Genomic DNA, 24801 nt, shown 5'->3' with positions numbered 1-24801 from the left:
TGCCAATAAAATGCACAGTGCACATATTTAGGTTGACCATAACCCATGTGTGATAGTGCTAGACGGAAGTCCCTAACAGTTGCTAAGACTGAAATGTCTTTTACCAGTAACTCTCAGATATGTGAAGGCAGCTGTTGTCACCATAGATGAATCACACCCGCTGCCTTTCCCTTCTCCTCTGTATTGCCTAATTTGAGTTGTATTACATTTCTTTAACGGTCATAGAATGCCAGAGCCAGAGGATTATTAGAGCTCTGTACCTCTTTCCTTCTCCCCCTTTTAATACATGAGAAAGAAAAGAGCCCAGAGAGGGCAAGTAACACTCAACTCTCTTGACCCTGTGCGTTAGCAGTTCCACCATGGTCCCTCTTGTTGAATCTTGCCCATAAGATAGTCAGCAAACAAGAGGTGACACTTGAAACTCGCATGATGCTGCTTATTTGCAGTGTGTCAGGCAGCAGTACCGTGCATGCGGGGTGGGGGACGAAGGCAAAGCCTGGGATTGAGATGAAGTTTGTCCTGGCTGGTCTGACTTCGTCATGCTTCTTGCTCCTTGCTTTATTTTTACAAAGATAATTGAGCACTTGCTGCTCCGAAATACTGAGGTAAGTCTCTTATCTCTGTTCCTTTCTACATATGTATGAGAAATATTTACTTGGGTCTACAAAGGAATTTTCTAATATTTATATTTCATAAGGCTTTTGTGGAAAGGAAATTTTGCTGTTGCTGATCACTTGCTCCCATGCACGCATGCAGCATTCATGTAAGTATTCTATGTTTTCCCCTAATAGTGAAATTTGCTTAAGCCGTTAGTGAAGTGAGGGAGGGGGATTTACTCATGTATTGATTTTCTTGCCTTTCTGGTCATTGCCCCAACTAATGGGTTCCATGGCAGACTTCTGGGTTGTATCAAGGGCTTCAGGATTCCCACACTTTTCTGTAGTTGCTCTTCCAGCTTTTCAGTCATTTAGTTCCACTTCTGTTTACCTTTTTGGAAGTATTTTTTTACTGGCTGGCTGATATCAGAGGATGGAGTGGTATAGGGGTGGCCATTAGTTTCCTCGCTTTGCCCTTCTGGTCTTTAATTCTTGTGAGAAGGTTCTCTCTTTTAGGGCTTGGGAGTTGGCTCCAGTTTGACTCAAACTGAGCCCCAGTTTACCTGTTTAGTAGTGGAAGGTATGGGCACGTCTAAATACTGGGTGGGATCTGGAGAATTAGCTCATTGTAATACATTTTTGGCCATCTCAGTAGGTGGTGGTTTTAAGGTAGAAGTACTTCATATCCTTATTTGCTGTTTACTGTAAAGTTTTACAACAGGTTACAGCAACTGATTACAGTCCATCTGTTCATTTAGTTCCATCAAAAAGCTTCATGTACTTTTAAGCAGCTTATTAAACTTGCTATATCCACTTTTCTAATTTCTTCTACACTTTTAGGTTCTATACTACATCAAGCTCAAGATTTATGAAGAAATGCTTGAAAACAAGTACTCTTCTGAGTTCAAGGAATGCCAGCCAAATAAATTCGGGAGGCCAAATAGCTGTTTTTAGGGATACTTCATCCTTACCAATCTGTGACTGCTTGCTTAAAGGCATCATCTCAAGAGTTCTGTTTCACATGGAATGACTCAGGTGTTGGATGGATTGAAGAGCTATGACCAGGCTAGGAATGACTTGGCAATGTTCTTGAACCTTGAATCAGTAAGATTTGGTAAAGCTGGCCTAGAAATCATTGTAGACTGAAAGAGGCTGCTGTACTTTGGAAACTTCTCCTACTACCACGAAGGGCAGAAGAAGGAAAGTTAGTTTGCATTTTTTAAAGTCTTATTTTAAAAAATTGAAATTGTCAGTATTAGACTATATACCATAATCTTGACTATTGGCAATTTGACAGATCGGACATAGATGTACAGGTACTTTAGGATTGATACCAGCACACTTTATGTCTGTGTGCTGTTTATCTTAGGTAATAAAACAGATGTTGATGGTAACAGCAATCAAAAGCACATACACATTTCAGGAGCTTTAAAGTAATTCTTACCCCTCCCCAGTTCTCCTTTTCCTCCAGGAAGATTCGTGAAACCTATGCTTATATGCTTCCTAATAGGCGTCACGTTTCAGAGGATTAAGTATATCAATATCTATATTTAACTGGTGTTGATGAGTAGCTGGATCTTAAGTGTTTTAAAAGATCATGTAATCCTGGGCATTTGGGGTTAGATGTGGGTGAGTGATAGGATTTGCCTTTGTGAACAGACCATTTGAACAGTTACCCAGTCCCACTTGGAAGCTCTTCTTTAGTTCCAGATGGAAGTAATAACTAACACGCAGGTGGAGTCAGTCTGTATCAAGGGACTGTCTTCTTTCAGAATCAGAATGTTCAGCAGAGCACATTGCAAGAGAGAGACTTTCCTCTCTCAAGACTGCTTGTCCTGGGAGGGCCCATTGGCAGGGCTTTGTCTTACTGGGAGGAGGTCATAGTGACCAGGAATATGGCTGTTCCTAGGTAGGTCGTATGGATTCTGGATATAGCTGGAGTTAGGACCGCGGCCTTCTTGGACCACACTGATAGTGGGCTCTAAGGAATATAGTGAAAAATGAGTTCAGAGAACAGATTAGCTTTGGTTGCCTGTTGAGGGGAACAGAGTTCTATTTAACTGGATAGGGAGAGAAGCCAGGGATTTATAGATGTGTGGTAAATACATGAGGGTTAGGATTGAGGCTTGCTCACGAAATGGAAAACTTAGGTGAATGTACTATCAGAATCCCAAGCCCTGGTCAAAACCAAGAGGTTTGGAATATCCTAGAGGTAGGGGGTCTTACCAATAAGCCCAGGGACATAGGTTATACTGGGAGAAGGTAGAAGAGGGTGATTTAGAAGCTTGCATATGTCTGTTCTGATTTTCTGTTTAAACTGGAATTTGTATCAGCAATCATCTGAAGTGTGTGTACCCTCTGATTTCCCCATCCCCAGCATTTCTGCTTCATAGTAGTCCTAGTATTTCTTTTTAAAGCAGAGTTGGCATGGGAATTTGATTTCTTGCATGAGAGAGGAGGGTGATCCTGGGAAAGACCATTCACCTTGGATTCCTTAAAAGGCAACAAAAGAAGGGTGTGTTTTCAAGACAGGGTGAGTGGAGAGGGCCCATTTTTACTTCATATGCTGCACTATTGCCCTGATTTCACTAAGTTACTTATTTGAGACACCTACCAACTTCATATATATTTTTATTAGATGTCGACAAGGATGGCATATCTGTGTACGGAGACCCCCTGTGCATAGGCGACTTCATTTCTACATAGCTGCTTTCTGGAAGCTTGCAGGTGAGGATGGGTGGGTCCTTAATTGTGGCGTAAGGGTTTTCACTGCTATTCAAGGAACAAGTGCTAGAACTGCACACGGATTCTTTCATGTAATCTGTAAGGCAAGAGAGATTTCTTAGGACATACAAGGACACAGACTTAATTTCAGTACCAGAAACAGATTGCAGTTGATGTGCCTTCAGGATCCTGGATCTTTAAAAGCCTATGATAATCCAAGATTTCCTTCTTTAAATGTGTTGAAGAGCGCTTTCCTAGGTAGGCAGTGTTCTTTTCATAAAGAAACTTTTGTTTTTGGAGGGATAGAGACATTTTTGTTCATAGTATTCAGGTACAGAACCAGAAGGGGATTAAATCAAGATACTCATAATATGCTTTCACATCTATTTAATATTTTACAAAATCCTGCAGAGATAGTTGATACTTTGCATTTTATAGGATGAAGGCCCAGAGAGATAAAAGTGACTTGGCTAACGTCCTGTAAGCTCATAAATGGCAGGGCCAAGGCTTGACTGCATGCCTTGGGACTCCTTGGCCTGTGTTGGTTCTGTGATACCATTCTTCCTCTGAATTCTTTTTGATAAGTAAGAAACTTAGATTCAGAAGAAATAGGTGTGTGATTTGGCACAGGTGCCAGCGGTTTGGCAACCTTTAGGCAGCAAACTCCACAGCATCCCTGCTCGTGAGAAGCTTGTGATCAGAGCTGGGGGAGGCAGAAGTGTAATAGAGGTGTAAAAAGCACCTGGGTCTCGGGCTAGCCTTTGGAAAGTTCCTGTTGTCTAGTAAGCCTTCCATTGCATCCTCCGGGGTCACTTGTTCCAGTACCTATGAATGCTAATGGAAACCAATTTTACCAGTATCATCTTCTGGTACTAGAACTCATGTTTCCTCTCTTGCTGCCTCTCAGGTGCATCTTCCCCAACATCTCAGGCTGTGTTTGGGTACAAAAGGATGCAGACTAGTTTCCAGATACGAGGCTAACCGCGGCTAACCGTAGCTCACTAGAGGAAGGAAGTGATGGGGAGTCACAGAAGGGAAGGGGAGCCCCTCCTTCAACCTCTATGCCATTTTCCCCTTTTGGGAAGATCACTGCCTTTTGTAGCTCACTTCAAGTGAGCCAAGACTTGCCTGGAAAAAGCACTAGATTCTTTGTAATCTGGCCAACTCTGGCCCTCATTGTTCTGTGACGGACGATCTGCCAGCCAAGGGGTCTAGAAATAAGCATGGAATTGTAGGGGCTCGACAGTAATGAGTGGTCTTCAGAGGTCTAAATTTTGCTAAGTGGTAGCAGATGGTGAAATTTCTATATTTCTCAGCTCTGAATTTCTGTAAGTGGTAGCAGATGGTGAAATTCTTGGACAGTCTTCCACTAGAACCATCACGTGCTCTGCCTCCAGCTTGTGAGATTAATGAAAATGTAAAAAAATAATAATAAAGGGATCATTGTAACTCAAGGGGTGACTAGGTCCTGGGACATCAGAACATCCCATGTGGCTGAAAGTTGTGTGTCACCATTAGCAGTGTTCTCTCCCACAACAGATGACTGGTTGGGAGGGGATTTACTTTTCTGAGTATAGGGTTATGGATATTTGTTTCAGCAGGTAACATTTCCTCAGTCTTGTACAACAGTACATTTACCCATTAGTTCAGTCAGGTATTCCTAATACCTGCAGTGTAGCTAGAGCCATAATTAATTCTCTCCTTCCCTTTTACTGCTTATGAGGAAACTGTGGCTTGTCATGGAAGTGACCTCCCCAAGTCACACTGCTTGTCAGTAGCAGAGTGAGCTCCACAACCAGGCTCAGCATTTTCCATCTCATCCTGGCCCATGGGTAGAAGGTGTTGGCCTTGGTCGCATCTCAGATTGTGGCCTCTTTCTAGCGTAAAGCCCTAGAGAGGAGTAGGAGAAAACATTCTTGCTGGACAGTGAGCAGGCCCAGGTGCTGGTGAGGCTTGTATGAGGAAACTGGGTTATGCGTCCTAGGCCACAGTCTGCCCAGAGCCACATGAAGTTTCTTCTAGTGAGTACTTTGTTTCTTAGTACAGGAGCTGGGGGTATGTCCAGGAAGCCTAGCATGGGTTCCACTTTGGGTTCTCTGAACTTGGTAGCCAAAGAGTAAGGCAGTATGACCCAGATCTGCTGGTTTGGAAGCTGAGGACTAGACTGCTTAAAGAAGGGCTATCTTCTCCTGAGTGAAAAGTCCTCTTTACACCCTCCTCTCCTCCCCACCCTGGCACATCCTTTTACTTTGATTGGCGGCTACCTTAGTTGCATGTTTTCTGAAAGCTGAGGAATAGTGACAGAAAATGTAGCCCTTATTCTAGTATATTGACTCCAGTTAGGTCATTTGAAACTTGTTATATCTGTGAAGAGGGCTGGGCAGAAAGGGCTATGATTACTACTTTAGAAATGAGGATACTGAAGCTCATAAAGTGCACCTAATGTTAGTAAGTAGTTAAGTTAGGGCTCAACCCATCTTCTCCTGTATCCAGTCATAGTGTTTTCCCCTTGCATATTACTACCCGTCCTCCCATTCTAGATTTCTAAATGCAAATTACACCTATAACAGCTTCCCCTTACCCTCAGTAAGGAATACCTTCTAACAGTGGGGCCAAGCCCTGCTGACAAAGGCCAGGCTCTAAGCTTTTTGTGGATAATCCCGTGATTGATTCAGTTAGGGCAGTGGGAGAGTCTTGAAGCTGTGGCTCAAAGAGCAGATTCTCCATCAGCCAGTAGTGCCCTTCTTATTTCCACCAGAAAAGGCTGCCTTCAAGTTTGGGGGTATATAGCAGTCTCCCCATCCCCACCAATCCACAGGGATACTTTCCAAGATCCCTAGTGGATTCCTGAAACCACAGATAGTACTGAATCCTCTATATATTGTTTTTTTTCCTATGTGTACATACCTATGCTAAAGTTTAATTTGTAAGTTAAGCACAGTAAGATTAAACACAGTACTAATAGAAAAATTATAATGTGATAGGTTATATGAATGGGGTCTCCCAAAATACTTTATCGTACTGTATACTCACCCTTCTTGTGATGATGTGAGATGGTAAAGTGAGGTGAATGGCCTAGGTAGGCATTGTGACGGGCCACTATTGACCTTGATCATGTGACTATGGGCTAACTGAAACCGAGGAAAGAGAAACTACAGATAAGGGGGACAACTGCAAAGAGTCTGCTGTGCAGCAGGGGATGCACCTAAGTGAATGAAAGAGAAGTTGGGGTTGGGGGAGGGGATTTGTTTCAAGGAGAAGCTGTACCTTCCATAAAGCGACCAGAGGGAAAGAAAGGATGGAGAAGACTGTGTTGTGATTTGAGGTCGTCAGAAGAGGGTGTTGGATTATGGAATAATCTGGATTCCATTTGTGGGAACTGGAGGGAGGAAAGGGGCAGGGCTAGCTGGAAAACTTAAACTTTATAAAGCTATTTGTCTCTTCAGCTGAGTCATCTACCTGCCTGCCCTCAGGGAGGGTGGGGTAAGGGGAAGAGCAACCAGCCTCTCTCAGATACTTCCTTGTCCTTTTATAGCCCCGCCCCCTAACCAGTCCCTGCCCTTGGGGCATTTTGCAAGGAAAGGGGAAGCGTCCACCAAAGCTACTTAAGCTTTGGGGAGTCACTCCTCCAAGGTCTGTAATTAGCACCAGGACTGAAGGCTTAGCTTTGTAATGCCTTGCTGTTTGTTTTCACCTTGTTCCCACCCTCCCAAATCACACACTGTCTTCTTACCCTCAGATGCGGAAGGGGCCTTAGAATGAGTCCCAAAACCTTCATTTTATAAAGGAAGCAGCAAATCCAGAGAGGGGAAATGATTTTCCAAGGCCACCTAGTGAGTGGGATTGGAACTTTTAGGTTCACCCAAACATCTAGGTAAAGTCAGTATTTCACACTTGGGGAAAACCCCGGCACTAAACATGTTTCTTCTCAGCCTATGACTATTATTAGAAAGCCACACTGCCTTTTCTCTTCCTGGGCCCTAGGTTAGCATTCTTCACTTCATTGAGAGACAAGGATATGGTGAGAAGAAAAGGGAGATTTCAGAGTCAGAAGGAGAACCACACTGGCTAAAAATAGTTTTCAGGATGTCACTGGACTCCTCACTATCTGGGAACCCAAAGTTATTGCAAGGAGACCATGGAGGCTGGATTAACAAGGAGCATACAGGTGGCTTCCCTGTAGCAGCAACAGTGGGATTCAGGATTTCAGGATCATAAAGGTGAAGGAGAGTGCCAGGGAGGATTTCTTCTGTAGCGCTTTGAAATGCCTGGCAGGGAATTAAACATAAGGCAGTTTGTTACAGTATCATTGTGGTGAGGGGGGAAGGGGAGATGGACAGGTGTTTAGAGGTAAAATGGGGTTAGCACAGCAAGTAGTACATGGTGTTGTTCAACTTCAGGATGACAGTGAGCAGAGGGCTGAAGGAAGTAACAAGGGCAAGAAGGAGCACTGGCTGAATTAGGACATGGAGGGGGCCGTAGAAATGGTGCTAGTACAACAAACCTGATCGTTCTAATGGAGGTAGAAAAATCAAACACAGGAAATAACAGTGTGACCCAGTCAGTGCTACACACAGTAAGAACTAGGACTCGAATCCAAAACTTCCAGGCCAGGGTCTTGCCCATTGAGTTTAGAGAACACTCAGACTCTTTACTCTTAATGGTTCTCATTTGGTTTGGCCCAATAGTTTTAGGAAGTAATTTTGTTCCTGGTACAGACTAGTTCATTAAATGTTTATCAGCCAGTTAGTGGGATTTATTCCATGTCTTTGATAAGTATTTCTGTAAAGTTCCAAACTGTGACATTTCATTTTCCTCTTCTTGAATTCTCCTGTTCTGGTGTGTTGGTTCCCAGCACCTGTTGGCATATGTACCTAGGCAGCCTGCTTCTCTCTCTAATTTAAGGGATGATTATAGTCAGTGGTGAAACAAAATCTGGCCTTGCCTGCACTTACGGGCTCAGATACATGATCCCACAAAATAGGAATGAACAACGCTGAGGCAGGCACTGCCCTCCTTAGCTTTGTTACACATTTATGGTTTCGAGTTTGAAAGCAGTCACCTAATCGCAATGCACGGGATAACAAAGTGCATAGGAGAGTTATGTTCTCATTTATTGAACTGTTTGGGCCTGTCTGAGCTTACTCATGCTTGAGTCATGCAAATTTTCGGAGCTGGAAAGTCTCTTAAGAGATCTTTCTGCACAGTCCCCACACCTCTTTTGAGAAAGAAACTAAGAGGTCTTGGGTCACAGTGATAAAACAGTAAAGTTTTCTGGTTTTAGCTTCACCTCGCCGCTGTACCATTCCCTACAGTAATGGTGCTTGCCTCCATTTGGATGGTTTGAGTCAATACACAGAAAATGGCCAGAATTGATGTTCCCAAGGGAGTACTGAACTTTGGCTGTCCAGAAGCCAAGGGGTGACTGACCTCCTGTTCTCAGATTGTTCTCTTGGCCTGTACACGTCCTGACATGTTCATGGAGACCCTTCCTGCTCTTCTGCTCAGAACAACGACCCCTAATCGCTCCACTGCTAATAACCATTCCACTGATGGCTACAGATGACTAGCTCTCCTTGGTTAGGAAATGGCTGTGTCTCAGGCTAAGTCAGAAAAACCAGAACAGTAATCCAGGAGAATCTGGGTCAGTCTAGGCAAGTGGTTCCTGAGTATTAGTTGGGTGACATATCCTGCCTAAGAATGCCCTGAAGTACTAATAACAAATGGAAACTCCAGGACTCTAGATCTACTCCTCAGAGTCTTGGCAATAGCGGGTGTGGACCTCTGTATGTTTAAGAAGCTTTCCAGGTGGTTTTGGTGCACGGCTAGATCTGTGATAGCCACTGGGATCTTTGCCGTTGATCGTCTCTTTCAGCATGGCTGAGACTCCTAAATAGACCTCAGAGACAAAAGGACAGCCCTATTACATTAGTACGACCCTTTAGAAGAGGTAAATAACACTTCCCATCTGATTTTTATTAGATACTCCTAATAATCTCATTAGACATTAGGATAGTCATTAGACTACAGGATAGGCATAATTACCCTGACCTTGCAGATGAGGAAACTGGGCCTTGGAGTGCTCCCAGTCTAGGGTCACAGTTAATACTTGATAGAGTAGTAAGTGACATAGTTCCAAAGCCACCTATTTCACACATTCTGTTATTGAAACGTAGGGCCTAAGCCGAAGGCAGGACCTGACCCTCATCCTTGGTTTCACTCACAGACTTCCTAGAAAGATGATCCAACTTACAGTTCCCGTGTGCTTGGGATTAGTCCCGACCTCCCTGCTCTCAAGGGCAGAGATCTCGAGGGTGCGGTGCCGTACAGTATTAACGCTAGGTATTATTTTCATGCCTTGTGCTCCAGAAAGCCAGCAGGTGCAGGGTGGCAGTCCTCGCCAGCGCAACGACAGGGGGCCTCTGGGGCAGGTAGATTGACTTTATTTCAGAATTTATAATCAATTTAACTCATACTAATTGGCTGGATAATGACATTCTACATTTCCGAAGACATTTAGCTGGCATCTATAAAAAACCCAGAAGCGCTTGCTAAGCAGGTGCAACTTAAATCGAAATATAAATTCATTATTATTATGATTGCTCCTCCTGAGCAGAGCTACCCAGCAGCCCCAGGTCCTGTGGTCTTTTTACTTTTCGGGGGAGTGAGTTAAGGGATGTGCGCAGTGTCTCTCTGGTAGAATTCCTGGTCATTTCACATCTGTACCGTTTATCTTGCTAAGCCCTTTCTAATGGGGCGTCAGGATTGGATACTCTACCTTTGAAGCCTTTGTCCATAATGTATGTGTTCTGACGTCTATCCATTCCACAAGCACCTGCATTAAAATAGTATAAAGAGAAAAATGGGGTGAGTGATGTTTACTTAGACTGCATATGTTTTTGCTTTATTTTTTCTTGCTTTTTTTTTTCCCCTCCCCTACCCATAAAATTAGTTTTTTAGTGCTAGAGGATTATTCTGGGTTTAATCTACTCTAAATCATTTGGACCATGCAGGAATTCTTACAGAGTTCAGAAGCATTAGTGGTGAGCTACAGCGCCCCTTGGCATGTGCCGCCCGCTCCCTCTTTAACCTTAACTCCGAGGGGTGTGTCTTCCACCAGGTGGTCACAGGCAGTTCTCATGCCGCCTGCAGTCACTGTAGGTGAAGTTCCAAGCTCCAGAAGTACAGGGACAAGGAATGAATCAGGGCCAGTTCTAGCTTAGGGAAGGGGTGTATGACATTCCAAATCCCAGTTCTTTCGGATCTTAGAATGGCGTTGAAGACTGTTTCTTAACCTCTCAGCTCTGGTCCTGCCTCCTCTCCTGGATCTGAAGCTTGACTGAAGGGAACCAGAGAGGGAGGGGGACTGGTGGCTGAGATTCTTGATTAGTCATCTTTCCAGAATATAATCACTCCCCTCCATGGTCCGCTGTCTTAGTTACCCATTTTGGGGAGTGGACCATTTGTACATAATTGAGAGTTGTCTTTGAAAAGTATTACTAGTGTTCTTAATCCGGAAGGATTTTTCTCCCTTTTGGCTGTCAGTTTATCCAGCTCCTACAATGCATGGTGGTCCTAAAGCCGTAGCCAGAGGCAGGACATTAAACTTCAGGGACCAAGCTCAGGTACTTTGCTGCTGGTGATACGAGAAAAGAAGCTGTCTGGGATTTTTAGGATAGGAACTGTGATGACTCTTGCTCAAAGTCCACTTTTTTTTTTTTTTTCCAGCTTTTAACTGAGGACACACTATCAGGCAAGGTATACAGCAAGTAATTACTAAAATACAATATGACTCCACTCGGCTCTCCCTGTTTTGGACACTGAAGGCCAACCCAATGCTGTTTAGATATATCCCCATACCATTACCTCCTCCACTGAGTTCCCAAGTTCAGCTTGTAGGAATCTGTTTTTATCTGCCTGCCTTCCCCACATTACTGACTGATAAGGCAGAACCAGTTCAAGTTTTCCTCTGGTTTGTTATTCTCCTAAAAGGCCTATAGGTACCTGTGCCCTTCAGAAATACGATTAGCAGTGTGTATCCCTGGCATCAGTTGCCATCCCTTTATACTAGACAAGGGCTTCCTTCACCCTCCCTGAGGCTGTTAACTTTTCCAGGAAACTGAGGCCCAAAGAGGGGCAGTGACTTGTCTGACACCACATGAACTAGAAACTAGATCTCCCTAAGTATTCTCTTCCATTAGCCACCAGCCTGCCTTAGTGTAAGCCACAACATGATAGCATGTGGGGGCTCTGGCTACACTGTAGAGTGTACATCTTGGAAGCAGGGAGAAATCTGGGCTGAGCCCAGACCATGCGCCCCTGGGGAAAGACATACAGCATGGTGGTAGTTTGCGTGTGTGGCAGGGGTGGGAGGAAGGTGTGTGTGTGGGCGGGGGGTGGTAAACGGCTGTATTTGGTGAGGTTATTGAAAGATCTAGACACGGCCCAGGGGACCCACAGCCAAGAGCACAGACTCCTAGGTGCAGACTCAGGGTCTTTGCAGCCCACAGCTGCTCAGTGGGCAGATAAATTCAGAACCTTCATGCTTCTTAGTGCTGTTGCACCCAGGGTTGGCAGAGCAGCATTTCCTTGAGCTCTAGAAACCAGCCAGAGCCCGAGGGTTGTCCAGTATACGAAGGTCCTGCCTGAAAGGCCACTTGTTAGAGAGGCTGCATTCTCTGTTAATTCCTTATGCTTAGTTCCTATGGTACCTATTTCTATAACTCCACATCCTCCCACAGCAGGGCTGACTTTGCAAGTCTGCTTTTTTCATTTTTCCTAAGCCACTAGCTTGAGCCTAATACAGAGTAGAGAGGATGACGGTTGGCACATCTTACCCTAGCCTCTCCAGATCCCTGCTTGACAACCCTACTGTATGATCTGGGAGAGCTTGACCTGAGCCACTGGTGGGTCTAGGGTCTCTCTGGGGGATACTGGGCTTGTCATCCACACCCACAGAGCCCAGAGAACCCCAAAGGTGTCCCCATCCTCAAGTCATTTCTCAGTGGTTTAGGGCTGTATTCTGTGGCCTGTAGGGAGTACAATTATGTTGTGTCCCGTCAGTTTGTCCACACCCACTGACCACGACAGGAGCAGAAGGAGTGATGGGGGATAAATCCAGGCAAGCTTCGTTTAGATATGGGATTGGGTTTATAGACTAACCATGTTGGAAAGGAGGAGGGCCCAAAAGGGAGAGTTCTGGGACCATGCAGGTGAGTCAAGGGGCAGGAAGGGGTAGGGCAGGTGCTGGGTCTGGGCTCATAGGAAAGCCTCGGGAGCCCAGTGGGTAGAGGGTAGGGCTGGGGGTCTAACCTGGTGAGTGTGGCTCAGCGGGGCGGCTGAGGTGTCTAAGTTCAATGTAGAAGTCCTCGGGCGGGTACCTGGCCTCCAGGGCACTGATCTGGAAATGGGAGTCTAGTGAGAGGAATGACAGGGAGGAGCCATTATTCCCAGGGCCCTGGTATGGCAGGGTGGGGAGTATAGAGGGGGTCAGGGTTGGGCAGGCTGGAAGGAGTCAGGGCCCCAAAGTGTAATATCTAGAGGGACAAGGCCAGGGGGATCTATTAGAGTTGAGGCCATCTACCTTTCCTCCCTCACTACCCCCGCCCCCCCCTCCGGAATTGGTGCCCACTAGGGCAGTGGGGCAGAGGGAGGAAGCCCTTGGAAGGGAGTACTTTGGCAGGGCCTGGCTCAGGCAAGGGTCCCTTGCCCACATCTGGAAGCCCCACATCCAGGCCCTAGCTGTCTCCTTTGTGGTCCACAGGTCATAGCCACTCTCCCCTACCAGAAATGAAGGGCATCCTGGGCTTCATTTGCTTATGAGAACTGAAAACAAGGGGTTGAGTTTCCTCACACCCCTTCTCCCTGGGGGAACCCATGCTCAGGATTCATCTACTAACCTCCTCTCTTGGAGCTAGGACAGGGACCCTTTCAATGTGGAAAAAGGAGAAGAGGTGGGACATGATAGCAGGGAATCAGACTCAAACCACTACTGACCTAACACGTTCACAAAGCTGTAGGGGGTCCAGCCTGTTGTGTCTCTGTCAAGGGACTTGTTACTGAGCTGTTTGGAGAGTAGGAGAGCAAGTTAATCCCTTTGCTCCCGAGGTGCCCCTGCCCAGCCTTCACTTTGCCCAGCCTTGTGTACCCACCCCTGTGATGATCCTGACCCACCTACACCTCAGATCATTGAGGGAAAGGAAGAGCTAGGTGCACCAGGGCATGACTGAGATCAGTGGGAGTGGAATCTACCCCCTTCTAAGCTGTCTGGCTGAAGTTATAGGGTTCCCAGCCCTTGGGACAAAGTAGGGCAGGGCCGCCCAAGAGCCAAGAAGAGGCCTGAGCCTAGCTGGCTGGCCCTGACAGGGAGGTAGGTCAGCTAGGTGGGACTGAGCTGTAGGAGAACTGGCTGTGGCAGTGTCTCAGATGCAACTTGAGGCCATCGCCAGTACAAAGGGAGGTGCTAAGGCTGTCTGCCACATTGTGGTCACCCCTGCTACCTGACCTGGCCTGTGGGGGAGAGGCTCCCTTTTGTGAGCAAGGGAAAGGCTTGTCCTTAGCATTATTTGTTTCTGACCTGCTGCAGCCTTGATAATACTGGTCTAGTGAATAAGCAAAAGCCTCATACTAGGAAAATCCAGATTCCCTTCCCTCAGCTTCCAGCTCCTCAGACAAGCCTAAAGCTGAAGCTGGAATGCGAGTCCAAGCAGAGGAGGTAACACAGAAAGAGGGACCAAAGCTGTGGGGCCTCGGGACACACTGTATACAGCACTTCCCTTTCATACGAAAACTGAGGCTGAGAACAAGTGGCAGAAAGTGGCCTTGGCGTTCTGGCTTGACTGTGGTTGCCCCTGTGTTATGTTAGGGGGTTCAAGCTGAACTGCCACCAGGCCTGTGGACTGGTGGACATTTTCTGTGGGGCCACAGGGTAAAAGGATTCCCAGAGCTCTAGGGCAGAGGCTTGGAACATGAAAACTGTTTCTGTCTATCTTTCCTGTACAGGAGGCCAGGAGCCCTGCAATTGCCCTCCTCATGGTTCTGCTATCATATGTATGCGTGTGCAGGGGTGTGTGTGTGTGTGCACATGCTTAGGTGGTGTCAGGAGGTGTGCAGCAGGAGCCTGTCAGACCTTTTGGTCCTTGAGGCTGTTTATATTTCTGAACCTCTTGCTCTCCCCAGTACAGGTCCAGGCACACCACTGGCGGCCAGGGTGGGGGTGGGGGGATTTTGCTCCCTACCCTTGTGTGCTAAAACATCCTTGACTGAGGGCCTGTGATTTATTATAAGAGGAGGTCTTGCCACCAGCCAGGGTTATGCTGGGAGCTGCGAAGGGTGGACCCTGTCCGGGCTGGTGCACACCTGTCCTTGAAGGCCTGTAGGGTTCGCTGTCAATGAATTGGCTATGGCTGATGTTTGGGTTTCCAGTCTCTTGTGTTGGTTCTGATTGCAAAATATGGTAGCGGGTATGTAGCAATAACATGTCTGCCAGATATAAGGGCATCTTGGTGGTACCTGAGTACCAGCGGTTACTCTCTAAGGTGCTGTTTGCATGCGTCATGTTGGAAATGCACTGCAGTCATTGGTGGTAGGTGGTGTAGTGTTTTGATTACATACGTTGTAGAGCAAAAAGGGCCGCATGGTTATCTGAGAAGGCTCTACGTGCTGATCACATGATTTGGTACCAGTTCGTTACACACGGGTGCGGGGGTGTATTTCCTATTGAGGGATGCTGTAGGTTGGTTACATGTGGTGTCTGCTGGTTAGATGGCACTTGTTAGTTCATGTAACCTGCTGGCTTCCTGTTAAATGCTTCACAGAGTGTTGATATGTCCTGTGGATCGCAGGGCTGTGTTTAATGTATTGGCAGTTGGTTCTACATGAACCCTCCAGCTGGGGTGTGGTTCCTTCTTGGGCAGAGGTGAGGGCTCCCTGGGAGGACAGCGGGTAGGGGGCTGGGGAGTCGGGGACCCAGTACCTTGGTGGGGCTGTTCCTGTCCAGAGTGCTGGCCTGGCTGGTGGCAGGCCCCCCGCACGCCAGTGCGTGGTAGCTGGAATTGGAAAAGCACTGGGCATGGCTGCTACTTTGAGACAAATCTGGGAAGAGAACAAGGTGCCACACCATCATACCCCTGCCCCTGGCATGAGACACTCCAATAATAACACTTGAGCTGAGCAGCCTTGGGAGTGCTTTGCAAAGAGAGACACCTAAGTCCCCCATCCCCCAAGCTTTCTGGTATCCACTACCCCCACAGAAGTCTGTAGAGCTAATTTGCCTCTTTCTTCACAGTGTCCCTCCCTGCAGGGCATGTCAAGCTTGCCAGTGTGGAGGGTGGCACCCAGCAGCTAGAGCATGGAGAGGAGTGTTGGCTTTGACAGCCTCCTGTGTCCCTGAGCTGCTGCATAGGGCTGTGCTGGCTTCCCCTGCCTCCCTCCAGAGATCTATCCCAGCAATGAGGCCATAAAGAGAATCCCTGTCCTCTCAGCCCCAGCTGGCCCTGCCCTCTTACGGATTCCAGGACCCCTCCATAGTGAAGGGGAATTCCAGTGGAGTGATGTGGGAAAACTGGCCAGACTTACTCATTACAGTCATAGAAGAAAATCCCTTAATCCTCTCTGTGGGCTTGGGATTTTGTCAGGGGATATTTACTTTGGCTGAAACCCAGGAAGACAAGCAGGCCAGGAGCTCTTTGAAGGCAGGGTCTGCACCTGAACTACCCCTGTCTACCCTGTAGCACCTCGCATAGAGTGGGCAAATGGTGGGCAGTACTTAACAGGAATGGGCCGATGTGATCTTGGTTTTCTAAGTCCAAGATGCTGCAGGCTGCATGGAGCCAGCTGGAGAAAGTGATCATTCTTTTGCCTACCCAGACAGGCCCAGCGTCCTGTGGCCCAGGGCTGTAGGCAATTTCAGAGCATTTTGACCTCTTCCGTTTGACTAAATATAAAGCCAAAAGCCTCCTTTCTAAGGCAACAGTCCCAGGTTCAGGAGAAAGGAAGGAATCCGGCCCTAAAACCCCACCTCCACCCATTTCAGACTCTAGATAGAATGCCCATTGGAGATACTACCACGTTTGTGGACATATTGGGTCATTGCCCAAACTTTCAACTCTCCCCCCACCCCATGTCAGACACCATCACTTTCTACTGTATTAAGAGGGCCCTTCTAACTCTGGAAACTGGAAGGGAGGGTGCTCTGAGGCCTTCATCAAGGAAGCAAAGATGGAACAGGGCTTGGAAACAGCCCCAGGGCCAGTTTCTTGAGGTGGCTCAGGCATTGGGCTGAGAAGAGGTTACCCTTGAGAGTTTAGGAAAGTTACTGTTCCTATGGCCAAAGCCTGGTGAGAAAGATGGGAAGGAAGCTCTGGGGAAACGGAAGGAGACTCCTAATCATAGCTGCTCAGAGCTAGGCACCCAGGAAATGACAATCTCATAAAACCCCATCTACTTTTCCCAAGTAGGTTTTTGCTCTCCACCCCCACTGTCTCTCCAAGAGAGTCTGAGCATCGAGCCGCAGCAGGCAATCCTGCAAGCATGACCACCCATGTTCAGCAATAAACTGGGGTACCCAGGATATCATGTGGGTCCTCCTGGGGTAGGAGAGGGGATGCTGGGGTCGTAGCCCTTACCTGAGAGCGAGTAGTCAGTGCTGGTCATCCTCATGGCAGGTGTATAGGAGACACGGGGAGCCAGGTCTCGGCCTTTCTCTTTCTGTCGCCGCCGGCGCCAAGCAAACAGGCCTAGCAGCACCACAATGAGGAACAACAAGAGGACGATGCCCGTGACAGCACCCACCGAGTGTCGCTCTGCACCCAGCGCTGGGCTGATCTTGGTATAGGGATTCAGCTCCTCCATCATGAGGGCAGCTGCGGATGGAGAGGGAGGACCTGAGTCTGGGGCAGGCCTGCTTGCTCTTCAGATCCTGGCCCAGGGCCTAGACTGCTCTAAATTTAGGAGACCTGGGTTCTGGACTTTGGCCCTGTTCTTCGGCCCTGTTCTTCAATCTCTGTGTGATCCTATCCCTCACTGTGCCTGTTTCTTCAACTACCTCCAGAGGGTGGAGTTCCAGGTTTATGACAAAGAACAAATGTGATCATGGATGGCAAATAAAATAACGAATGTTTACTGAGTACTTTGTTCTAAAAAGTGAGTTATAGATATTCACTGATTTGATCTTCCCAGCAGCCATAGGAGATAGGGACTATTTAATTATTTCCCTTGCACAGATGAAGAAACGGAGTCATCGCAAGGTTAGATAACTTACCCAAGATCACATAACCAGTAACTGGTAAAGTCAGGTTCTTCAGGAGTTGGGAAAAATTGGACTCAGCCCATGTCCTTGCTTATCAGCTGTGTGACTCCAAGTCCTCTGTTCACTCATTTGTAACATGGGGACAGTAAATCCCACCCTTCGCAGGGAACCATGAGCACCGTATGACAGACTAGCAACGAGAGTGTGCCTTTGTGCCCAGAAATACTGTCCACAAAACCCCTCTTGATGATGGATGTGTGGGCTAACTCTCCATGCTGATGCTAAGCGCATGGTGGAGGTCATCCTGCTGGCCGGCACCGTCTAGACCTCTCCTTGGCCATCATCAGCAACTGGCCAAATGGAACTAGCCAGCATCCTTGGGGAAATAACGCCCTGCATTATTATTCTTTATAGCATCAGAATGCAATGGAAATGCCTTTGGCCCCCTTTCTGTTAATGTGGGTAAATTGAAAGCCCATTTCTTACTCCCCATCTTCTAGAACAAACAACAATATAATCCCTTATTTTCTTGCAGCACTTCACAAGGGGTTTGTATGTATACAGAATCATTTACTGAGTGCTCGCTTATGTGCCAGGACTGTGCCAAGTCCTCTACTCATGTTGTCTCAACTTGGTCCTCACAACCATACTATGGGGTGTCCTCTGTAGATCTGGAGCCAGGGTTAAGCCCTTTTGAGTTCCTTGGCCCTCAAAAGAGCCTTGTGTTGTGCTCGAAGACAAGGATTACTCTCTTCCCACTTCGCATGTGGAATAATAAGCCCAGTAAAAGGAAATGACCTGCCTAGGACATCTAGCAGGTAATGACACAACCAGAACTGGGCCTATCTTCGACTGTCCATTGGCCTTTCCACAGGACCAGCTTGTGGTTCCCCTTGTTTGGCTCACAGGAAACTTGTCAAGGATAAGCTTGGGGAAGCCATGACCGAGAGGCTCCTGCTCCACCTGCCTCCCTGCAACGCACCCCTTCTGCTCTCCTTCCAAAACTGAATAAAGGGAAGTCGCAAGCTGTCCTTGTAAAATCCAGTCATTCCCGCTGGAATCTCCCTAGGTCCTGTGCCCTGTCTAGGGACACTCCACCTGTGTATACCTTGGTCACACCGGATTCCTTTGAATCCAGAGCTGCAATAACAGGTGCCAGTGACGTGGTCACAGGTGGCATTGTTCATGCACTCACACAGCTGCTGACACCCGTAGCCAAAGGTTCCCGGCGCACATCCTGTACAGCATGAAGAAGAAATGGACAGACGGTGAGACACACCCACTCTCTCCCCTGCCACATGGGGCCAGCTGTGATTAGGCAGTTCCAACTGCAGGAGTAAAACCTATTCCCTGTGGCTCCCACTGTGGGGTGGTTTGATGCTTGGGGGTGGACGGAGCACCTCTGCCCCGAGTGTGGGGGACACCCACTTCCACTTCCTCCGCACTTGACACACGTACGCAGCATCTTCCACATGCGGGACCCTGAGCTGGGCACCACTGAGGCTTCAGAGAACTGAAGAAGATCTGCCTCCCTTTATTCCCTCAGGCCTCTGTTCTGCTCTCAGCACCCTCTACTCCTCCCCAACTCCCAGCTGGAGGAAGCCATGCTACAAACATCCATGGAGGCATGACCCTCTTCAGCCCTGTTTCTTGGAAGCTGCTCCAGAAATCCAGGAACAGGAAGGGGACAGCCCTGAATGAGTAGACTGGCGGGGGTTGGGGGAGGCTTCCCTGGCAGGAGGCTGATGCCTGGCACCAACACCAAGGGGCAAGGGCCGGGGCAGGAACAACTTACTCTGTTCACAGTGGCGCCCGGTGAAGCCCGTGCGGCAGGTGCACTTGCCGCTGATGTGGTCACAGCTGGCGCCGTTCTGACACTGGCACACGCGCCCACAGTCCTTCCCATAAAACGCTGCAGGGCAGCCTGGAGAAACAGGGTGGGGACAACTACAGTGATACAGTTGGGACCAAACCTGTCATCTGCTGCCTCTTTCTCTGAGTACAGGGCGAGGACCTGTGAGATCCAGCACCTCACCTCAGCTATCTCTGCACGGCAGACGCTCAGGCTGAAGGGGTAGGGGTGGCTGTGAGGGGTCCTTTAGACAAAGGTGCCTTAGCACGGGGAGGCCAGGCTGGGGTCCACCTGCTGCGTAGCCACAGGCTGTTCCTCCCTCTCTGGGCCCCACTGTCCACGGGCTCAGGTCTTGAGTGCTGGAGCGCCTTACAGCCCTGACTTCCCAGGACTCGGGGCTCTTTAAGCCCATGAATCCACCCAGCTTTCCCACTCCTTGGGTGGGGTGGGGGCAGCTGCTGGCCTTCGGGCCTGCGTCGTCCCTCCCTCCACAGGCCTGGACGATGCCCAAGGCAGCCAGCAGGCCGCAGCATGAGACTCTGAATAGCTGGGAGGCCTGGAGGCAAGACTTACGCTGCGTGCAGAAGAGTCCAGTCCAGCCAGGGGTGCAGTGGCAGGTGCCGTCCTCAGCGCTGCAGCTCCCCCCGTTGTGGCAGCTACATGTGTGGAAGCAGGCGGGGCCCCAGAACCCTGGGGGGCAAGCTGGGAGTGGTTGGGATGCACAGGGTGAGGGCAAGGCAGAGCGAAGCAGACAGAAAGGGAGAGAGGAAGGGGGATGGCCCATCAGCTGAGATGCCACCACACGCCCAGCTGGTATTCCCCGGCTTTCCTGACACGCTGTTCCCGGATCTCCTCCACTCACCTCTTGGCCCACTTACCCGGGATTCCCATGAAGCCCAGATTCTCTGCCCACTCTCCCAGCTCTGAGGGCTCCTGAACTTCCCTTCTTGGGGGACTGGCTGTGATCTGGAGCGTGTGGGTGGGTGTGGTAAACTAAGCATAGCAGTTTACAGTGTGAACACTGTGTTAACTTCCCGTGACGATGGGGGCTTCCCCAGGATAAGGGCCTCCCTTCTTTCGGCTGCTGAGCTCCCTGAGGATGACACTTGTGTCTCCACCAGAATGGAACTTCCCTCAGACCCAGTCATCTGACTGGGACCTCATTAGGGATGCTGTCCCCATCTCACCCACCAGATGGGACGGAGGTTAGGTGTCCACCTTTACACTGTGTGGTCTCTGGGTACACCTTCTAAGAGCAGCCTCTACAATGCTTGTCCAGGCTATGTGCCCAGGACAGCATTCACATGGGTCACTCAGGGGATGCCCTCACCCTTCTGAGGTGACTGCCCTGGTCTCACCCCATTTCCAAATTCCAGTATGCTAGTCCCTGCCCCTTCTTCCTCCCCAACCAAACCTAAGGGCTACTCCTTACTCAAGTGCTCATGGAGTATTAATTCTCAGTGGTAACAACGGTATTCCCAACAATGTCAGTACCTTTCATCCTAACAGTAACGCCAACGATCAACCCTAAAAACTCATCATGTTAACTATGGGACTCCAACTGGGACTCAGGTGGACATTCCTGTCTACAGAAGGTTTCAGTCCTAGGAGGTGGAGGCACCAGGGGCAAAGAGGTTCTGGGCAAGGAGGAGGGTATGTTTTGGGGCCTGACTCCTGGTGGGGGGCATTGCTTGGGCAGCGGCTTACCCTGTGAGCAGTCCTTGCCAATCCATCCAGGGAAGCACTGGCAGGATCCATCGATGGGGCTGCAGGTCCCATTGTTGGCACAGGAGCAGAGCTGGGCACAGTCCTGCCCAAAGTGCCCTCCAGCACACACTGTGGGCACAGGATAGCCTGGCACCTGCCCTCCCACCTGTTCCCCTCAGACCACCATCCATAGCTGCTGCGCCCCTAGAAGTTCCGGGCCACAACCGGGACGGCCCCGGGGCTCCGAGATCTGGGTGGGAACTGCCCACCTCTACAGCCTCATTGTCCTTCTACAACTGCACATAAATGAGTTCCCCTCTTGGGCCCACAGCTGCATTCCTCTGGAGACTCAGTTAACGATCCCCTTTGAAGGCACACACAGGTAGAGTCACTTGACTGGGGCCTCACAGATGGAAGCGGTGAGGCCGGGAATTCTGCCTCCGCCCTCCATCCGGTGCTGCCCACACTGCCCTGCAGCCTTCTGCTGTTATCACATTCTTGCCGGCATCACTGATCCCACAGGCACGAGGGTGGACAATGTAGCTGGAAGGAGAGGGATGGGTGCCTGGGGGCAGGTCAGGCTGCAGTTAGACTGTTGGATGACTGTCTCTGCCCTCCATTTCCTGTCTCTCCAACTGCCACCCATTCCACAAGCCTTCCTTCGGCCTCCGGACAGCCCTCCTGGGCTCACAAGGTGCTCTCTTCCAGGGAGACCGTGTGGTATTTCACTTTGAGTCCCTTGCAGGGTTGTGGTCCTCACCCTGCCCTGGAGGACATTCCTTGGTCCCTAAAGGAAGGGCTGGTTTCCTCAACCAGGCTGCAAGTTTCTGTAGAACTAGGTCTGCGTGTTCCTTGAGCTCCTACCTCTCCTTTCCCTGCAGTTCATCCTCTGCTTCCTACAGCTTGAGCACTCTAAAGCACAGATCTCTTCATGGTTCTTCTGTGCCCTGCTCCAACATCCATAGTGGCTCCCACTGCCCCAGAATAAAATCTGCTTCCTAACGATGAACACTTAAGCCACTTCACCTGGAGACTGCCTCTCTCCCAGACACGGAAGCCACTGGCCCACACACCACATTCTAATAACATTCCATGCCTTTCCTCCAGCTGTTCCCTTCCAAAGCTTCCCTGACCCCCCTGTCCAACTGTGGAAATCTTGCCCTGCCTATAAGACTCATTTTATTTTTATTTTTAAGCAGGATCCATACCTGGTGTCAATCCCAGGGCAGGGCTTGAACTCAGGCTCTTGAGATCAAGACCTGAGATGAGATCAAGAATCAGATGCATAACCGACTGAGCCACCCAGGCGCCCCTAAGACTCATTTTAAATGCTACCTTCCCCATGATCCCCTTGAAGTGGGCTGCCAGTCCTTCAATAATCCAGTCTCTTCTTCCTTAGAAGTAAAATCCGGAGTTTTAGCTGGGCTTATGGCCACCTGCAATAAAAAGACTTCATTTCTTTGGACATGCGACTACACTCTGGTAAGTGGAAATGCGTGTCTCTGTCTGTCCATTGCTCATCCTTGTTGAAGGATAATGTGGATTATGGATAAGAACTGTGGATGAGGGGGCTGGAGTTTATGCAGCTACCTTCCATCAGAGGTGGAGGCCACGTGCCGTGGTTGGCTGAAAAACAGCACAGAAGGAGGCTGGCCCCTGACCCCTTTGTAAGCGACCCTACTTCTGGTCTACTTCTGGATTGCTTCTTGCTCTTTCTTTCTGAGGGAAATAGGTTTGTCAGTTTCAAGCCAATTATTTGGGGGTTTTTACATCACTTAAAACTGAACTTAATTCTGATTCACCCATCATCTCTGTTCTGGACAGCTATGTCCCTGTTTGAAGATCTAGACTCTGTCAGTTTCTTCCCTGGTCTTCTGTTACTGTGACTTGTGAGCTGATTTCAGGCCAGGCCTGAGTTCTGCCCGTGTCTTTGTCTTCCACGATGTCCGGAAAGAGCAAGAATGGTGGCTGAATGTATGGAAGTAAACTGGATCCCCCACAACCCCCAGGTCCTGCCGGGGAAGACTGAGCTCCAAATGTCCCCCTTTAGACCACAGGCTTAGTGAGGGCAGGGGACTTGGCTCTCTTGTTCTTTGCTGTGTCCGAGTGCCTAGCACGGTGCCTGACACACAGCAAACACTCAGGAAGTCTTCCATAATGGCCAGAATAGGACAGTGACCTTCCAGTGAGCTCTCCTGGGATCACGGACTCTTGCCCCTTTGAGCTCTTCTCAGTTCAACCTTCTCCCCTTGAGTCCAGCTGTAGCCAGCCCTCCATCCTCGAAGAAGGCTTCATTGCATTCCTGTTATGGAGCAGGAATTCCTGGAACCCCCGACGCCATCAGTCGGCCGAGCCACGTAGAGGACCACGGGAAGGTACTGATTCTTGAAGCAAACAGCTTAACCAGGACCCAGTTCTCTTAAATCTTGGGCTCGCACCCTCTTCTTTATGCCACACTGCCTCCCCTTGCCAGCCCTTCCCCAACCAGATCGCGAGCAGCTGGAGCCTAGGATCTGTGTCAACCTCTGCCTTTCCTGGGCATGATGCGTGGTCGGGACAACTAACGAAGGCAGCACGGCCCACTTGGGTCTCCAGTCTAAAGCCTTGGGTTTAGGTCTTAATTTTATATATGCAGTCCACAAAAACTTCTATGGCACTTACATGCGCTGGACACTGTTCAAAGTGCTTCTCAAATATCAGTTCAGTCAACCTCGTAATACTGTTGATATTCAATATTTTCATTATTATTCCCTATTATTAACTCTACTTCACAGATAAGGAAACTGAGGAAACGGAGAGGTTAAGTAGCTTAACTTCCGTTTCCTCAGGCAGCGAGGAAGGTCTGCCACTTAATGGTTAAGCACCTTTAAGCAGACCGCATGACCCTTCACCTTTGAAACGGGGTCTGTACCCCACACTCCCTGGCCTCAGGCCCTGGTTAACAGCTGTGGGGAGGGGGATGGCTCTTGTGGGCCCTGTACTTCCCCTGGCAAAAACCTTAGCTCCTTCCAGGGCAGATGACACACACCTTGCCACCTGTAGCCCAGGTTCCAGCAGGTCGCCCAGCCTCCTCTTCCCCGCCTCTGGGAAGTACTTGATCTGGGGAGCCTGTTCCCCAGTCCTGGCCTTGGATGGGGAGTGGGGTGAGCTGCTCCACCTACCCACATCCCCCACACCAGCTCTGAGCTTCTCTAACAAGACAGTCTTATCTTCGAAGTCCTTCTCACCCACATGAGGCTGACAAATTCACCTACAGAGCTGCTAATGCGATCAGTCTAATACATTAATTGGTTGACTTCTTAGCTGAATCAAGAGTGAGGCAAAAAGAAGGGCGGTGGAAAAGGGGGCTGGTGAAAAGAAAACATCTGGTTATATTTAATCTGTGTTTAATGATTCTGCATAAGCAGTGTCTGTAATTTGTAACTCGCTGGAAAGCCGGTCATTAGAAAGTGTCAGTTCAATTTTTTACAAGGTTTGAGACTTAACCAGGGCAGTTGCCATTAATAGCAAACTCTATTAGATCTATATGGGGAAAATACTCATTACGCCAGCAGGCGATAAATCAGACATCGCGGGATCTGAGCATTACTCCTCAGGCTGCTCAGATCCGAATTTAGACCCAGCCTATCTGTACTGACAGCTGGGTCTCCGATGTTTAATAAGTAAACCTCGAC

The 24801-nt window shown here is 48.8% G+C and overlaps 1 protein-coding gene across 9 annotated transcripts in view; it reads right to left on the bottom strand.

Annotated features, from left to right (window-relative positions):
• Positions 1-569: 569 nt before the first annotated feature.
• Positions 570-24801, bottom strand: part of MEGF11 (multiple EGF like domains 11) — a 342570-nt gene continuing 318338 nt past the window's right edge. The window contains exons 16-26 of one of the 9 annotated variants that reach the window (XM_032864652.1): positions 21128-21256; positions 19994-20122; positions 19364-19492; positions 18677-18805; positions 16946-17182; positions 15295-15413; positions 13317-13383; positions 12633-12734; positions 10099-10155; positions 3211-3417; positions 570-2577 (exon numbers count right to left, since the gene is read on the bottom strand). In XM_032864652.1, coding sequence (XP_032720543.1) covers positions 2417-2577; positions 3211-3417; positions 10099-10155; positions 12633-12734; positions 13317-13383; positions 15295-15413; positions 16946-17182; positions 18677-18805; positions 19364-19492; positions 19994-20122; positions 21128-21256 — 1466 coding nt within the window. In that variant the 3' untranslated portion in view covers positions 570-2416. The other 8 variants (XM_032864654.1, XM_032864655.1, XM_032864656.1 and 5 more) reach the window with 8 other exon arrangements.

Source organism: Lontra canadensis, unplaced genomic scaffold (assembly GCF_010015895.1).
Source record: "Lontra canadensis isolate GAN:19392208 unplaced genomic scaffold, GSC_riverotter_1.0 scaffold28, whole genome shotgun sequence".
Classification (NCBI taxonomy): Eukaryota; Metazoa; Chordata; class Mammalia; order Carnivora; family Mustelidae; genus Lontra; species Lontra canadensis.
The sequence above is the reverse complement of the archived record's forward strand: the minus strand, read 5'-3'. Positions and strand labels throughout refer to the sequence as shown.